This window comes from Phaenicophaeus curvirostris, chromosome 4, assembly GCF_032191515.1.
Source record: "Phaenicophaeus curvirostris isolate KB17595 chromosome 4, BPBGC_Pcur_1.0, whole genome shotgun sequence".
Lineage (NCBI taxonomy): Eukaryota > Metazoa > Chordata > Aves > Cuculiformes > Cuculidae > Phaenicophaeus > Phaenicophaeus curvirostris.
In genome coordinates this window covers 54,495,177-54,512,390 of record NC_091395.1, presented here as the reverse complement: position 1 = coordinate 54,512,390, position 17,214 = coordinate 54,495,177, and the positions used below count along the sequence as shown (strand labels likewise).

General features: G+C 38.5%; 1 protein-coding gene across 5 annotated transcripts in view; it reads left to right on the top strand.

Moving 5' to 3' along the window:
* Window positions 1-17,214, top strand: part of TBC1D1 (TBC1 domain family member 1) — a 105,647-nt gene that overhangs the window by 76,325 nt on the left and 12,108 nt on the right. For all 5 annotated transcript variants that reach the window (XM_069856177.1, XM_069856175.1, XM_069856176.1 and 2 more), the window contains 3 exons: window positions 5,661-5,846; window positions 10,358-10,519; window positions 11,625-11,783. In XM_069856177.1, coding sequence (XP_069712278.1) covers window positions 5,661-5,846; window positions 10,358-10,519; window positions 11,625-11,783 — 507 coding nt within the window. The remainder of the gene's footprint in view (window positions 1-5,660; window positions 5,847-10,357; window positions 10,520-11,624; window positions 11,784-17,214) is intronic.

Sequence of the window (17,214 nt, the reverse complement as noted above, 5' to 3'; positions counted from 1 at the left end):
GGTCATGTCGCATGTGCAGGTCCTCCTCCAACTGCCTCCAGCTTGTGTGAGTGCTGCCACTTTCTGCTTTCCCTGCTATTCTCCCCTGCTTCTGTACATAACTTTATGATGAGGCACATCAAACAAGCATTATATGCTTTATGGCCTAGCAGAAGAGACAGGTGATCTCTGGTGAGCCTGAAGATGAGGTTGATCTTCAGTTTGAAGATCCAGAAAGAATCTTCTGCATAGATGAAATGATCTTATAGTTTGTTTTTTCTTGTCAGCTGGCAGCTGGAGGTTTGCGAGGTTGAATTATACTAGTTTTTTTTTAGTAAAAGTGCCGCAAGTGTTGTTGCTTGTGGCACTGAGGAGCAGCATTTCTTTCTCCACCACCTTGAGCCACACACAGTGTCTTGTCCTTTGCTATTTTTCTTTTTTTATTTATTTGTGATTGTGGAAATAATACCAAAAAATGCTGGCAAATAAACTCTGACTTGGTTTGGAGTTTTAGAAAGCAAGCATCTTTTATTACAGTGCTGGACACAAGGGAAATTTGTAGATGCTGAATAAAAGCATGCAAATATTCTGCTACACTGCAGTGGAAGGTGAAGTTTCATTAACGCACTGCACTGATCTAAGTGTGTCCTGCTCCTGAGCAGGGTAAGGGCGCACAAGTTCTTGTTTGCCTCCCTGTGCCTGCTCTAGTGCTTGTATAATACTGTGAGGGGGACTAGAAAACTGATCCAACTGAAAACCAACCACCTTTTTTGAGTGGGCTCATACTTAATGTGGTTTAAAACAATTGTCAAGTTGTTTGCTTTATTTTTTTACCAGTGAAGATGGAGAACTAGGAAGTCCTAAACCATTTGCATAGCCACAGGTTGTGGCTCTTACTAGAGATACTCTATAGAAGTATGAAGATCTGGCTGCAAGTAGCATGAGCAAGTAAAAAGGACAAAATCAAAGAACTGAAAAAATACTTCACTGCTTAGAATGTTTAAGACAGTAAATGGGAGAGCCAGGAGGAATTTTGTGTACTCATATATAGAAAATAGGCCAAAAAAAGCTCTAGAAAAAGAGATTAATGAGAACCTTCCTTCAAAAGAGTTTAGTATTGTAACAGATAAAGTGTGGTTATTTTTTGAAGGGACCTGTTCTCCCAGAGGTTGCAGCAAATGCTCTTATGTTCATTGTAGCTTCTTCTGAAGCTGAAGAAATTTCCTGTTTGTCAATACCAGTCAAATATTGTCTGTTTTAATTACTACTGCACTCATTCACCAGCTTTTCATTTATAAGCATTTTTTTACTGTGATCTATGCTATCAATATCCCATGGTACTTTCTTCAGAATGTTTTGTACTTCGTTTTGTATGTCATCTTTGTATGTGAGAATTTGGTGTAATGCATCTGTTGATCCTTTTGGAGTGTAGAGATAGTCTGCATCTTAGGATTGAAGCACTGCCACATGAAGCCAAAGAGCTGAGTATAAAATGAATGCTTCTGCTGTGCAAATCCCATCTCAGTCCACTGTTCCTATCAGGTAATAGAGGTGGTCAGAGCATCAGAGCAGTGCTTTTGATGTATGGATGCGCTAGTACCTTTACGTAGCATTTTCATCTGCTTCATGAGTAGTTTCGGCTTTCTCAGTGAAGTACATGATTTCTCAAGGAATAATTAGTTTGGATACGCAAACTTGTAGAAGTGTATTGTGCAGAAGACCAGTTCTGAAGGTTAGTCAAAATATGAAGTTCAAATGGAAAATAACCTGTGCGTTGATGAAATATAATACTAGTTATCAAGTCAGCCTGCCCAATCCTGAACCTTAAGGAGCAGAACCGTGGTTGGCTTGTAGAAGTACCAGGTACAGAGATAGAATTGTATGTGGAAGCTGCAGGGAAGGGAGCAGCATATTTGAAAGGAGTAGAGGTCAAACGTGCGACAGGAGTCAACACAAGGTGATGTGGTTGGCAGATGAACAGGGAAGGTTGGCAGATGAACAGGGAAGCAGTCTTTCAGTGTGTGCTGAAGTGTTCAGATCCTGCTTAAGTGCACTTACTAATCACAGAAGTTTTGAAGGCTGCACATTACTTGGATTTTAACACATGGCAGTTTGATTCAGTGGAATGTGACCTCCTAGTTATGTTCAGCTGAATTGCTCTATTCTTCATCTTTGGTTTCTCTGCTGTCATCCAGATCATTTGTGCATAATAATGAAATGCTCAGTTTCTTTTTACAGTATTCCTACTCTTGTCTGTTCTGGATCCGGAAGCTGGATGTATGGCATGTCTACCAGTCACTCTGTCGTATGTGCATGGACATGCGTTACTGCTGACTTACCAAACGTCTGGGGCTTTAGCTTGCTTTGAGGGATTACCTGCACATTCTACCTCCCCCACCACCTTTACCAGCCAAACAGCTGATGTAGCTCTGCAAACTTTAGGCAAGCCACCTGAGCAGTTAAACAGGTTCATTTTGGTTTCTATACATCCTGCTACATACCAGCATGGAGCTGGGAGGGAAGGCAGGTTGTGAATGTGTTTTACTTTATCGGAGTAGACTTTAGACTTCCTGTTAAATGTCCACAAATGGTTGGAAGAAAGCAAGCATAGAGAAGGAGCTGCCATTTGGAAGGCAAAATCAAGCCTAGGACTTTTCCATGGAAAAATAGAGGTAGGGTCAATAATCTTAATTGTACAATCTGTAGAAGTTTCCAACCATCCTGTTTTCTTTTATAGCCTTAACAAGTGTGATTTAAATTTCTTTCAGTAAATACTGATCTTTTCAGTTTAGTCAGTAACGGACAAGAAATTTTCAGCCTTAATGGAAGCAGGACAATGGACTTGAGAAATTAATGCTTTGTAGTGATTCAAGTGTTGTCACAGTAAGTGCTGCCACTGTAGGACTAGAAGGGACTAATATTTTCAATAAACTAGCAGGTGATATTCTGTTAAGCAGGTACTTGAAGGCCAATCCACAAAATTTGCACTGAGAATGTAGAATTTGGATGTTAAAATCAGGAAGATTTTAGATCTCGGGTATGTTCATTTTTGCTTGAGGAATGCAATGTGTTTTATTTGTTTCCCTGCACGTATTTTGGCAGTCTGTTTTGGTTTTGCAAGTGGGTAACCATAAACCGTCTCTGTAGATAGCCTGATATTTTCTGACACATCCATGCGTATATACATACGTAAAACCAGAATACATACCTAAATCTAAAGCAGATCCATAAACCACTGGGAGGATGTGTAGGGTGAGAAGAGATTTGTTTCCCGCAACATGTACGTGCATTCTATATTGTAAGCTATAAGAACATAATAAGTGAATAGACAGCATACAGTAGATAAGGGCGTACCTATCTGGACCACTTTTACATTTTTGCATTACTGTTTGGTGACCATTTTCATTAATCCCCCTTTCATATGTTGATATTACTTTGTGTATGTAATGCTATCTTAAAAAGAAAATACTATCTAAAAGGGAAGTTTTTAATTTTCTTTAAGTTTATTTTTTTATTCAAGCAAATTAAGGCAGTTCTACCAGCATTATCATTAAGAGAATTTCCCTTATAATATGTTTTTTAATATGCAGTAAGAAAATCAGCATTAAAGCTACTTTATGTACAGAATATTGTTGACAGCATAGTATGTACAATGAAAACAACAGTCAAATCAAAATCGCTTTAATTGTCAACACAGGCTGAGGATTATGAAGTGTGTGTTCCTTCTCTACCTGATGACAATTACCTGAACTTCTTTTATAATTGCAGATCTTAGCCTACAGAATTCTTCCCATTTACCTTTAAAGAAAAAATAAACTAATGTTTCCTGGTTTCTTTTAAGGAATATATAATTTCCTGATTGTTTTGATATTTTTCATATTCTTAAATGCTCCTGTCAGTGTTTCCTACTTCTCTGCAACAAATGGTGGTTGCCATTCAAGTGTCAAATATTTGTCCTTTGCTGAATTTACATTCCTATGAAGTTCGTTATTCTTTGAAAAGCGGTAGCTACCCAAAGTGTAGGTATCCACACTTCTTTACAAACTTGCACTCTGGAAATGTTTAATTTGTGTTGCTAGCTGAAAATTTTGCATTTTTTTTAGATGGATATTTTAGCCCTCGAATTTACCTGTGGTTACAAATAAATGTTGTATAAAGAAGCAGGTGGCTTTGGATCTACCCAGTTTGTCTTTAAACCTTTGAGAGGAAAAGACTCTCAATGGCAAAACTTAGAAAAGCAGAATCCAACAGCTGTGCACGTTTCCATTCTTATTTAGTCATCTGGCTCAGTTGTGCGAATGCCTTTCAACAAACAAGAAAAGAAGAGCTGCATATGAGCCATATGAGTCAGTATATGATTGCTTTCAGAGCAGATTCTGAAGAGGTGAAAACCTTCTTATTTTTGTTAGTTTGTAGAGATGAGGTAATGTTTGTATGTGTTAATTCAAAAATCTTTATCACTCTGCTAGCCAATGATAAAGAAATGGACCATTGAGCTACCACACACAATGATTGTTTCAGGAGTGTTCTTTCTCCAAAAGCATGCACAGCTGTACTTGTCCTTGGCTGGAAAGCACAGGGAGTGGATTTTGGTGCACCGACTTTAACACATTTTCTTGCGTGCTCGTCATGTCCCTGGGGAGACTTTTCACAGCCATTCTGTTCAGCTGAACAGGAAGGGCTGTTGTGACGGCTTTCCATGTGGGATTTGGTAGGAAGAAATGGAGAGGTTTGACCATTCATTTTAAAGATGGTGAATTATTTTTTCCTCTGTAACAGGTATAGGTTACATCAAAGACTGTTGAGCCTTCAGAGAAGCTGTATAAACCAATAAAACTGATTGATACTGCAGAAGACATTAAGAAAACAAAGTATAAGAACTTATGCTTCTTATGTTGAGAACTCGATTAAAACCAATATTGTTTACGCTTCCCCTAAAAAAGAAAAGATTTTTCAGTTCACCCTACATTTATTTAGTGTTCACTTTCTTTCGTAGCGTTTTCAGTGTTCTTAGAATTACCTTGCATACTTGATAAAATTATAGTTTGTAGTAGACGAGATGAAGCCAGAAGAAAAGGTGCAGAAGATTGACATGGTTAAACATTAGATGTGAGAGCAAACATGTCTTCGGTGCCTGTCTCCCCTTCTACATGTTTATTTTAAGAACTGGTAACCATCCCATTTTATGGCCTTAGATGGCAGTATGTTTGTACAGCTAAGGGAGTGTTTCCTTTGTCAAACACAGTTTAGAGATTATTCCTTAACTTATGGAGGTGCTATGGCTATGTTTGATTTAATCAAGTATTTGAAATCATGCCAGATTTCAGCTATAGGTTGTGGTTTTGCAATTTCTCAAACTTGCTTTTTTCTTTTTGGTTCTCTCCTTGTAAAGCTGTAATTAGCAAGCCCTGGTCTTGGTGTATGGTGCAATCATTTCATCAAGTAACAGAAAAAATAATGTTCTGGGCTTCTTGTTCAGAAGCAGCTTGTTAATCTGCTTGAAACTGTCATTTGGGTGAACTTGTTGGCTAATGACACCTCCTTTATGTACATGTATTTGTGTGCATGTGTGTGTAGATGTGTGTATGTATATATATATATATGCAATCTTTGCAAATATGTCCCTTCATTCACCTGTTCATGAAATCTAAGTAGTTCACAACGTGTTCTCTCTTTTAAAGATTACTCTGAACTGGGAGAACTTCCACCCAGATCCCCTTTGGAACCAGTGTGTGAAGACGGCCCCTTTGGGCCAGAGAAAGAAGAAAGGAAACGGACGCCCCGTGAGCTTCGCGAGTTGTGGAAAAAAGCCATTATTCAGCAGATACTGCTTCTTAGAATGGAGAAGGAGAACCAGAAGTTACAAGGTTGGTGAAGTTCTTGATTAAACCCTACTGCAATACAAATTAACATTTTGGTTTGTTCTGTGGCCTTGGCAATGGATTGGACCAAGTCTTATGAAACATTTTAGGAACATAACGCTAAATCAGTTTAGCAACATCTCTCTCAGCTCTCATTAGTTTAGGTTACTGATTAAACATTTTTTTTATCTCTTCACCTCATTGTTTGTTTACTTGATCTTAATTGGTACTGTCAGTTTTACCATGGCTGAGGTTTTTTAATCTGATGCCTAGGAGCTCTGACAAGAAATTCAGCCCTATCACTCTCATAAATTGAATTTTTTCCCACATTCTAATCCATAGGTCATTGTCTAAGTATTGGTCATTGTAATGTTCTGGTTAGCCAGTCTTGAAGTTGAATTGAAGCTCTTAAGGAGCTCATTGTGGACTTCTATGGTTACCTGCCTAAGTGCAGACACTGTACAAGCAAGGTTTATGTGGACTAATAATGACTTGGATCAGTCAGAAAGGTGAGGAGAAGGAGCTAGAGAAACTGGAATTTGCAATTGTTCTTAACCAAAAGTTTTCTGTGGCTGAATGCATGGCTGCAACAGATCTGTTGTGGTAGCAATTTTTACACATAAACTGCAGCTGATAAAAATGCACATTTTATTGTAGCAGGTGCAATACAGAATTGCAAGTGATGGCCCTTGATAGCTGCTTCTTTGAAGACAGGAAAAATGAGGGCAGAAATGTTTATCTGGCTGATTTTAGATGTTCAGGAAGAGAGTAGGTAACTGGATCCTCAAGCAGGGAGGTACCTGGCATGAAAATGGCATTTCTTCTTTGCCTGTGAGTAAACTTGAGGAAGGATTGTCTTCCAGGAAGAACAACTGTGCAGACAAAGGGCCCAGCCATGTGAAAATTTTACTATACCAAACATGAAGTCCTTCTTCGACCTTGGGCTGAGACTCCGGGCTGGAAGGAGAAAAGAACTCTCTTGGACATATGGCCTCCCAGAACTCTTAGCCCACCTGTAGGCTATTTGCTCCTAGGAGTGTAGCTCTCCTATTTTAACCCTGGAATCTGAAAAACACCTGATACCTGAATTTCCTGAGAACCCCACAAGTGGCAGGCATGTTCTCAGCAAATGCACTTGCTAATCCAGTAAAATAAAATATGACAATGGATACCAAATACACAATGCTCTTGGGTGAGGGGCCAAGACCATCTGGAGAAAGAGGCATCATGAGCAATGATTTACACAATCTCTTCAGCTTAGAGCAGTGCTATCATAAATGAGCTTCAATCAAGTTGTTCCATAACCTGGAATTTTTATGGGACCTTACATTTAGAATAATTTTTCTGTTTCATATATTTATATTCCTAATTTTTAAAAACATTCTCTTGTATTCAAGTTATCTGAATAACTGCCTGCAGTTTTTGGTAACCGCAGGACATAATAACAATAAAACTTTTAATGAGTTTAATCACACGCTCTAATTTTGTTTGCTGAAGAGAAGTAATTGCAAAACTGTCAAATATTCACTAGGATCAGAATGTCTGAAGCTAATTAGTAAGTGAATGAGGTGGGTGTTGGCATGAATGAAGACCCAGGTTGTGCAGTGTGCATCGTGAAGTAAGGAAGTTGTTCTAGGTAGATGCTGCATGAAGAGCTCAGATAATGAAACAGTACTTGGAAAAACAGGCGACTAGGCTGCAGTGAGCATAGGTGTGTTATGTAATGCCTCATGTTCTAATGCTTTTGTCTCTGGGAATAAAATATAAATATTTTAGATGTGATAATAATTCTCAGAGTACTACTGTTAAATACTGAACAAAATATTAAATTTAAATGTACAGTATGTTGGATCTTTACTGATAGTGCCTAAACGTCATATTGGGAATTGGGTATGGTCAGTATTTAAAATAAGCTTCTTAATAAAGGCATATTCTCTCCTCAGTCCTTGCATGTCACTCCCACTGTCACATTTTTGTATGTGGCTTTAAAAGGCTGAATAAAGCAGAAAAGTCTGTAGAGACTGAAAAGTTGCTAAACACCAGAAGACACTTGTTTGCAAAAGGCAAATAATTGAAAGATTTCTCTGAGTTTGTTTTCATGTAACATGAAACTTAAATGCCACTTAAAAGTTATTTTCATAGAACATACCTGTGTTTTGATTTTTTTAATATTCTAATACATAAATATATGTTGTATATGACCTGAAGAAAATGCAAAGAAATCAACAGTTTAGATACACAAAATCACTTTCATTGTGGACACAGTACAATAAAACTGTCAGTGTTTGTAATTACATGGTTCTGCAGTTAAACACTGAATATAATCTACAGGGAAAAATCAAAAGCAACAAGAAACCAGGAAAAGACCTTAAAGAGTAAAACTAAGCTACACCTGTCTGTATTGGGATGGGTAAAAGCATGTCTCAGTGCAGCTAAAGTCATGTTTAAAAATGAAATATACTACTTTGAAGTGAAAAGTCAAAAACTATTGGAAAATGTCAAAATGAAATACTATGAGGTATAGATTTTGCAGATGGTTAGGTAACATCATAACTCCCATGAATAACCTTACTGAAAGAAATCATTCATATGTTAAAGCAACTACAAGATAAGGAGGTAAAGTGGCCAGTTCCCAAATATAAACACTTATTTTCTTTATCCATTTTAAAAATCTGCAATCTTGTTTTGGCCAGAGGGAGTACAGGACAAGGTAACCCTTTGTCACTCAGAATTTGATAATGTAAATAAACTTAATTGCAGAGACAGATTTTAGAACAAACTGAGCTTAGTATGTTGGCTGTTATAATGTCATTATGGGCCATGTAAATTTTAGGTGGATTTTTAACTGTTTAGTAACATTATGTAAGCAAATTAATTATAGAAACAATGGAGAGTTAAACTAACAAAAGATAACATTCTTTAAATATAGATTGTCTCAAGACTGTATCACATAGAAGTGTGATTTTGTGAGTTCCTACTGTGAAATCATCAAAAGTGGCTGGAGTTTATGATGTATGGCAGGATGTGCTCAAAGTGAGAGCATCTTGTTAGAATTTCAGTAGTGCATCATCAGAACAATGCAGAGCGGTGAATACATTGTGACAACTTGATTAAAAATCGTTTCTTCATAATATGCTATTTCATAAACATGGTTGCAAATCACGTTACTTGTAGTTTACTTGATGGGTGCTATTGAGGAGCAGTATAATTTATTTTTGTTTAATACTGTAGAACCTTTTCAGTCCTTCTGTGTCTTTTGAACCTGTGCTCTGCTCACTTTTGCAAATAGACAGCTCTGACCATATCCCAGGACTCTTGTTCTGAAACTAAATGCATCTAGTCCTCAACCACATTACAGCCCAGTTAATGTGAAGTATCCATTTTGTTAAATTCTGCGTAGACTTACTACGGTCTACATCATTCCTTAGTGCTCTTTTTCTAGCTTTCTTTCTGTATAGCATTTTCTTTTAGGAATAGATATCGAAAATCTTTGTCTCATCTGCTCTACATCTTTTTTTTCTCTCCATCTGAGCTGAAAAACCTCTTCTGTTCTTTCAGTCTCATGACCTACACAAATTCATCTGCTGTCCCAAAAGGTGCTTTACTGTTTAGTTTACATGAATGCCATGAATAAATCCTTTTACCCAGGTACATTCTAATACTAAAAAGCCCCCACAGAAATAAAACTTAAAAGCGTTGCCAGGAGTCCCTTTGAAATTCTGATTCCATTACTAAACTTTGGTATTGACACTCAGCAACAGAATTAATTTTCATTTTTTCCATCATTCCGTGATGGTTTCCCAGCTATTGATTTTTTTTTTTAATTCCTTATAGATAACCCATAAAATACAGTGCAATATTCTTATAAAATACAATCTGAGAAAATCACCAGTACTACAATGCATCTCTGCTCCAGGAGCTCTGATGATCTAAAGTGGTTTATTTACAACAGTTTAGAAAGCCTTGTGTATAAATGGTGTCTAGTCCTATTTGTGTTCAGGGTTCTGAAATTTTCTATACTTAAACTTTGCTTTTTGTGTAGTCTATAAAAATGGATGTATGAATGATCACATTTAAAGTAATGTTTTTACTTTGTCATTACTGTTATGGATCTCTGTGCATGAGAAAGAGCTGACTATATTAATTTTCTATTTTTATTTGGTGTAGGTCTTTTGCACTAGTTTATTTAAGAGCTGGAAAACTGAAAAATCCTCCTAGGAAAATCTTACGTTTATTTGATTAGTCATAATCTTTCATGCTTCTTCAGACTTAAGAGCTATAAGGAACTTAATTTGCTAGGCTAAGCATGGTTAATATTGCATACAATACCTTAGAAAGCAAACAAACAAAATGCAAAACCCAAGCACCCCACAATCACAGAAAATTAGACATGTAGTGTTTCAGAATTAATAGAGTTTTATTGTAGGTGTGTTGTATGATAAAATTCTACGTTAAATGAATCCATTTGATAAACAGTAAACAATGTTAACTGGTGCATTCATTATATCACTTCCCAGCTTCAGAAAACAATTTGCAGAACAGACGTCTGAAACTTGACTATGAAGAAATCACACCATGCTTAAAAGATGTAACTTTGATTTGGGAAAAAATGTTGAGTACACCGGGAAGGTCAAAGATTAAATTTGATATGGAAAAAATACACTCTGCTGTTGGGCAAGGTAAGCACAGCTTGTTATTTTGAGTTTTGGAAACACATGTAAATTGTATTAGAAAAGGAATAGAGTGACCTGTTAACCTGTCCTTATAACTGCATTCCCACTAGAGCTGTTCTTAAGGTTGCTGACTAAACAAGTAGCAATGTTCTATATCTTCGTGGTTATGTGCACCTAACATTCCCTTTCAGCAATACCTGCAATTATATTACTGAAGTTAGTCTTTACTTTTTATAGTTTTATATGAAGCTTTCCAACACATTAAGGAAGTGCCAAGAATTCACTACTAGCAGAAGTTTAATATTTTAAATATCGCACCTGCCTGTATACAATTAGTCAAGCAAATTAAACTAAACTGTCTATTTCAGATGATGAGGTAAGTCTAGATTGCTAAGAATATCAAATGCCCCAAGCATGAATATCTGCAAAATAAGGAAAGCTCATTATCACTGGTATTCTGTTCATGTGGTAAAGGGCTCTGTCCAGTCAGTATGGAGCATGAGAAAAACTTAGTTTGTGTTGCTAGTCTGGTGATGCTGCCCTGTGCTAGAGTTCAAAATAAAACTTAAAAAAACTTGGAGTGATGCAAAATAAGTAAATAAATTTAAAAAGCCCTGCTTAGTAGGTTGCTAATAAGAAGCACATGCAAGTAGTCAGTAGACGGGGAGATGATCCCTAGTTCTTGATGCTCTGCTCTCTATTGAGTTATGTAAGAGTTCTTAGAGTGAAGTGATGTCAAATTTCATACATATGCAAAAAATGAAAAAATGCATTTAAAATGAGTTTAGCAACTTCTGGTTTAGACCAAACCCATTAAAACTAACTTGAATAAGCAAGGCAAACAGGTGAGGAATGCAGATTTCAATTAGCATGGGGCTTAAATTAGTGTAACAAATCATAGAATGGTATGGGTTGTTTGAGGAAGTGTAAGCACAGTAGTTTAATCTGCTTCTGTGGTCTTCTGGAGGTAGCAGATACAGATCTAGCAGATGGGGATCTGCTTGCATATCAGGCTGATATGGATCTTCAGTTCCTCAATCCTGTTAGCTCAACTATAGATGAACTCTCAGTATGGGTACAAATTGCTGTTTTAATTACCTCCTTCTCTCAGGAGTACCACGTCACCACCGTGGAGAGGTCTGGAAGTTTCTAGCAGAGCAATACCATCTTAAACATCAGTTTCCGAGTAAACAACAACCAAAGGACACACCTTACAAAGAACTCTTAAAACAATTAACTTCCCAGCAACATGCAATACTTATTGACCTAGGTAAGTAGATTAGTAGTTTGAAATTAAAATAAGGGGTTTATGACGTCTGGAAGAGAATTAAATAAAAGAATGTAGCACCAAAAAAGCCTCTCATGGTTTAGTAATAGGTTGTTCGTAAGAACTGCCTTTCATCTAGTGTAAGTGAGAACTATTACTTGACACCATTAGGAAAATGAAAAATCTTTATTTCAAACACAAAGGTCCTTTGCGACACGTGGTTATAAGAGATTGCTAGATGTAACTGTAATGCATCTGTGTTTCAGGTATTGCCAGTGAACTCCACAAACCCATGGAATATGAATTGTCAAGAAGGGCAGTCAGTGTTTAAGTGCAGACTGTTCAATAACATGTGCTATTCATTCCTGATGTCCAGTGTTTGCTGTCTCTGTTAAACGCTTTTACCTGAAATAATGCACAAGTTTTGATTTTTGCCTTTTTTCCTCTTTTAATGGGTAGTTGCTAGCAGTTAGTATTTTTACTTTGATTAAAACAATTATAAAAGAAGTACTTTATAGTGATTTAAAAAAGGCTCTCTTAAGGCAGTTTATTCATATTACCTAATTTTAAGCAGTAGCTGGCTCCTGATTTAGGGACAGTGGTCAGAGCTACAAAAGGTTATTCTAGTATCAGAAGGAAACATAAAGGAAGTCTAAATTGAATGAAATTATTGTTTTAGGGTAGGAGCAGAAGAGATTGCTCTAGATAATTGTAAAAGAACAGTCTTCGTATACCTCAAAAAATTATGTTATTCTTAACCCTTACTTTTACTTTTCCTAGTTCTCTTCCTTTATCACTTTTAGTTCCTTTGTGTGAGATTCTTTCATTCATTGACTCTTGCCACTGCTAGACTAAGATGATAACAAAACCCAGGAACAGTTAGTAAGACCAAAAGTCAGTATGGTCTGTAAGATATGGATAGGTATTAAACCTTGTTACTGTCTTCAGCTGCTGTTGTTCCACATGGTTTTGTTAAGGTCTGTATTGATACTGGCGATCTCTGCCTCTCAGAAGCTCCCACAAGTCAGCCATTTGTTTTGTAAACCACACAGAGGTACTTTTTGGGATCCTTTCCATCTTGCCTCATGAAGTCTGTTCCCTTTTTTCTCCAGTCCTGCACCCCTGCTGAGTCCAGCTTCTCAGCTGGGTTGCGTATTCTGTGAAATCTGTTGCGGTCATTAATGCATTTCTAACATGACAGTCATTATTCATATATACGCCATTGTTGAGTCAGATGTTCGCATGTCTAACCTTTACCCTGGCAAAAATATTTATGTTTGAATCTACGCCATCTCTTTCAAATTTCTTACACCTCACTGGCATATGGCTGAATTGCAAGCGTTTACAGATAATCTACAGATTATCCTCATGAAGATGTAGTTGTGGATATTTTTTAGGATACTATTTTCTGCTCCCTTGAATATTTTAATGCAGTTTATTGTCTAAGAAAGCAGGAACTGGTATTTCTTCCAAGTGGATCCCAGCTCTTGTAGGATAACCCCACACTGAATTTGGTGTTCGTTATGCTCTTTCCTAATAAAGGGGAAAAATTAATAATGTCTACCAGAGTATGATAAACCTTACAACAGGTTTGTGTGGTGGGGTTTCTGGTTTGGGTCTGAGGAGTTGTGTGGGCAGTTAAAGAGGTCCATGATCACAAAGTTTGATTAAATGAATTTGCCACGAAAAACTCCATCAGAGCAAGTTATGCACAGCAAGTAACTAAATGTCATGTACTAGAATGATAAAAAATTATGGGAAAGTCTGTATTTGGTTTGATCTGAATGATTAATACCTATTGTAGTATTTTAACTTAGATTTTTTTGTGTAAAGAAATAGTACAGAGTTGTCCCATCATATACTTCTCTTTATAGCTACTCAAATGTTATATGAGTGCTTTTCATTGCAAGTGGAAGGCTGTACCTGCTGTCTTCCACATGGAAGAATTGCCTGATGAAGGACCACCTGTACCCAAAGTTCTCCAGGGGCACCTGTTTCTTAATAACTCAATGTGCAGACTATCTTCAGCAGGTAGTGAACTGTGAGATTTGTTGGGTTTAGATGGTGACCTAAGCTATATACGGTAAATGAGAATATTTTCTCCTTGTTTTGCAACACTTTGTAAGTGAAAGTGCATAGAAAACAAGAATCTGGCTGAACAGGCATGTTTATGCAGAAAGTGATAGAAGTTGAAGTGGGGAGAGTAGTGGTCAATGCCACCTTCGATTCTCCCTGCTTGGCAGGCATTCCAGGTTTTAATATGGCACTGGGAAAAGAACACTCCAAGGTGTCTTAATGCCAGCTGGCAGAAGGCAGTTGCAATGTAGGTAAGTTGTGACTTTGTCACACTAATTTTAGGAAATCCCCAGGATCACCCAGTGCCAGCAGCAATCTGTTTACGTGCAATGAGAGGTCTTTTGCTAGTAAGTACATATCAATCAAGTCAGTATACTTGTTATTGATAACCCTGGCAATGAATGTTGGGGTTCTTTTGCACTGGAGTGCCTCAGTAAGGGGTGAATAGTTTTGTGCTGGGTCTATGAATTGAACACCTTTAGCAGAGGGTAGAGAGGTGGGACAACTCCTGGACTGTAGGAGTTGAGACATCAGTCCGAGTTTGGTTGGCTCACACAGCAGACTGGGGCTTGCTGGCTCAGCAGGCTGTTCATATTTTCTGCCTGGTTCTGCACACAAATATTTTCTCATCTTGGCCTTGTGCTCTGCTTGTATTAAAAAATAACTGCGTGTGTTGGTAAATTGGTAACTTCACGGTGGTTTTAATGCAAAGTGTTGGGTTTCCTGGGGGAGTATTTGCTAGCCCATTAAGCGAGGGAAGGATTGGGCTCTATTATCTCAGTAAGATCGAACTAGGACCCTGAAGACTTCCTGTTTTCCTAGTGATTCACATTGAAGTACAATAGTGCTGCACAGTAACAGAGAGCATAACTGAATAGGCGGCTACAAGGAACTTCCATGCTCTGACTTTTGTTCTTTCAGGCTATCAGAAGTGTTTTCTCTTAAATCTTTAAAAATCCTTCTGAAAGCATGTGCTTCTCCCTTGAGAGGAAAAACAATGTTCTTGCAGCGTGTGGTTATAATATTTAAAAAATCTTTCCCAAATTAAGCTAACAGGTGTTGCTTGTATAGTATGAGCCCAAACCATAATATAAGTGCTCACATTTAGTTGAATTGATGCTTCTTCGGCTGTAAATAGTGCTTCCTGAGAATAAGGGCAGAAATGTACATCTGGGTGTAGAGGTAAGGTACAGCAGCCACTTTCCTGGCCCAATTTACATGTCACAGAATTACATGAACAATAACAAAGCCACAATTCCCTGAGGGCTTTTTTGTGTATTTCCTTTTGTGGTCCTATGTGTGCAACCACTGCAGTCAGTGAGGATTTCAGGTCTTGAACACCAGAGTCATGTCTGGTATATGATTTTTTTCTCTATATAAAGCAGAGTAAACTGACTTCCAGATGCTGTCAGTGTGTAGGAAACCACTGTACTTATAACTGAGTATTTGCTGAACACACTAGAAAATTCTTCTATTTTATTTCAGAAATAAAATACTAGGTACTTACTTCCTGGTTCCAGCATCTTTGGTTCATTTAGAGTCTCTTTTCAGTGGGGCAAGGTGTTGTTAGCTTCTAAGTAAAAGCTAAAATTCCAAGTTAAGTCATCACCAGGGCACTCAGAAAACAACCAGCTTCTGAGTTTAGTGGTTCTGCACACCCTCAGTTTACTCTTTTTCAGAACTTCTTTACATTTTTATTCTTGTTCAGCTTGTAACTTTTCTTCATGACTTATATGAAAGGATCCATACTGTGTGACTGTGCTGTAGTAACTTGTCATTCAGGCAGGGGATTCTTTTGCAAAGGAGCACAAGCTCTTCTCATTTGGAAACTAGAAATATTTCTTCTGTAACGTTCAGCTATGTGACAGCCTGGCTCAGGAACTGAATGCCAGTGTCCCATGTGACAGGCTAGAGCAGCTACCAGACGGCAGAAGGACTCTGCCCCGGGCTTTGTTTTCTTGAAACAGGAGCTCTGATACTACCTGGCAGCACAGCAGCATTCCGGAAGCTCAAGGGTGGGGTGATATTTGACAAGTGGGCAAGGGAAAAACAAGCACCACTTAATACTAGAACAAAAGTAGTATTCAGATTTCTTCTCAGTTCAGGTGTTTCACAGGAGAAATCTGTTGGGGGTGGATTTTTTTCCTAGATACTCCCTTTGGAAAAGTGTTTGAAAAATATCTATAGAAGTGAAGCCTTTAATGTCTCTGTTCACAGAATCAGGGAGTGGTTCAGGCTTGAAGGGAGTTCTTGAGATCATCTAGTACAACCTCCCCCCTTGCTCAAAGCAGGGTTGTCTAAAGCAGGTTGTCTGGGACCATGTTTGCTTAGATCTTGAATTTGTCCGTTGACGGAGACTCTGCAGCCTCTCTGGGCAACCTGTGCCAGTGTCTGGCCACCCTATAAATATAAAAGACTTCTTTTCTTATGTTAAAAGGAATTTCCTGTGTTTCAATTCGTGCTCATTGACTTTTGTCCTGTCAGTGTGCATTGCTGACAAAAGCCTGGCTCCCTCTTCTTCATTCCCTCCTACTGGGTATTTGTGCACATTGATAAGATCCTCCTGAGCCTTTTCTTCTCCTGGCTGATCAGTCCCAGGTCTCTCAACCTTTCTTCATAGGAGAGATCACAGAAAATCACTAGGTTGGAAAAGAACCCCATAATCATGGAGTCCAACCATTCCTATCAACCACTAAACCATGCCCCTCAGCACCTCATCCTCCTGTCCCTTAAACACCCCCAGGGATGGTGACACAACCACCTCCCTGGGCAGCCTGTTCCAGTGCCCAGTGACCCTTTTGGTGAAAAATTCTTTTCTGATGTCCAGCCTGAACCTCCCCTGGCAACACTTGAGGCAATTCCTCCTTGTCCTGTCCCCTGTCACTTGGGAGAAGAGGCCAGCTCCCTCCTCTCCACAACCTCCTTTCAGGCAGTTGTAGAGAGCAACTCAGCCTTCTCTTCTCAAGGTTAAACAACCCCAGCTCTCTCAGCCGTTCCTCATAAGGCCTGTTCTCCAGCCCCTTCACCAGCTTTGTTGCTCTTCTCTGGACTCGCTCCAGAGCCTCAACATCCTTCTTGTGGTGAGGGGCCCAGAACTGAACACAGGATTCGAGGAGCGGTCTCACCAGTGCTGAGTACAGAGGGAGAATAACCTCCCTGGACCTGCTGGTCACACCATTTCTGATACAAGCCAAGATGCCATTGGCCTTCTTGGCCACCTGGGCACACTGCTGGCTCATGTTCAGTCGGCTGTCAACCAACACCCCCAGGTCCCTCTCCTCCAGGCAGCTTTCTAGACAGACTTCTCCTAGTCTGTAGCACTGCACAGGGTTGTTGTGCCCCAAGTGCAGGACCCGGC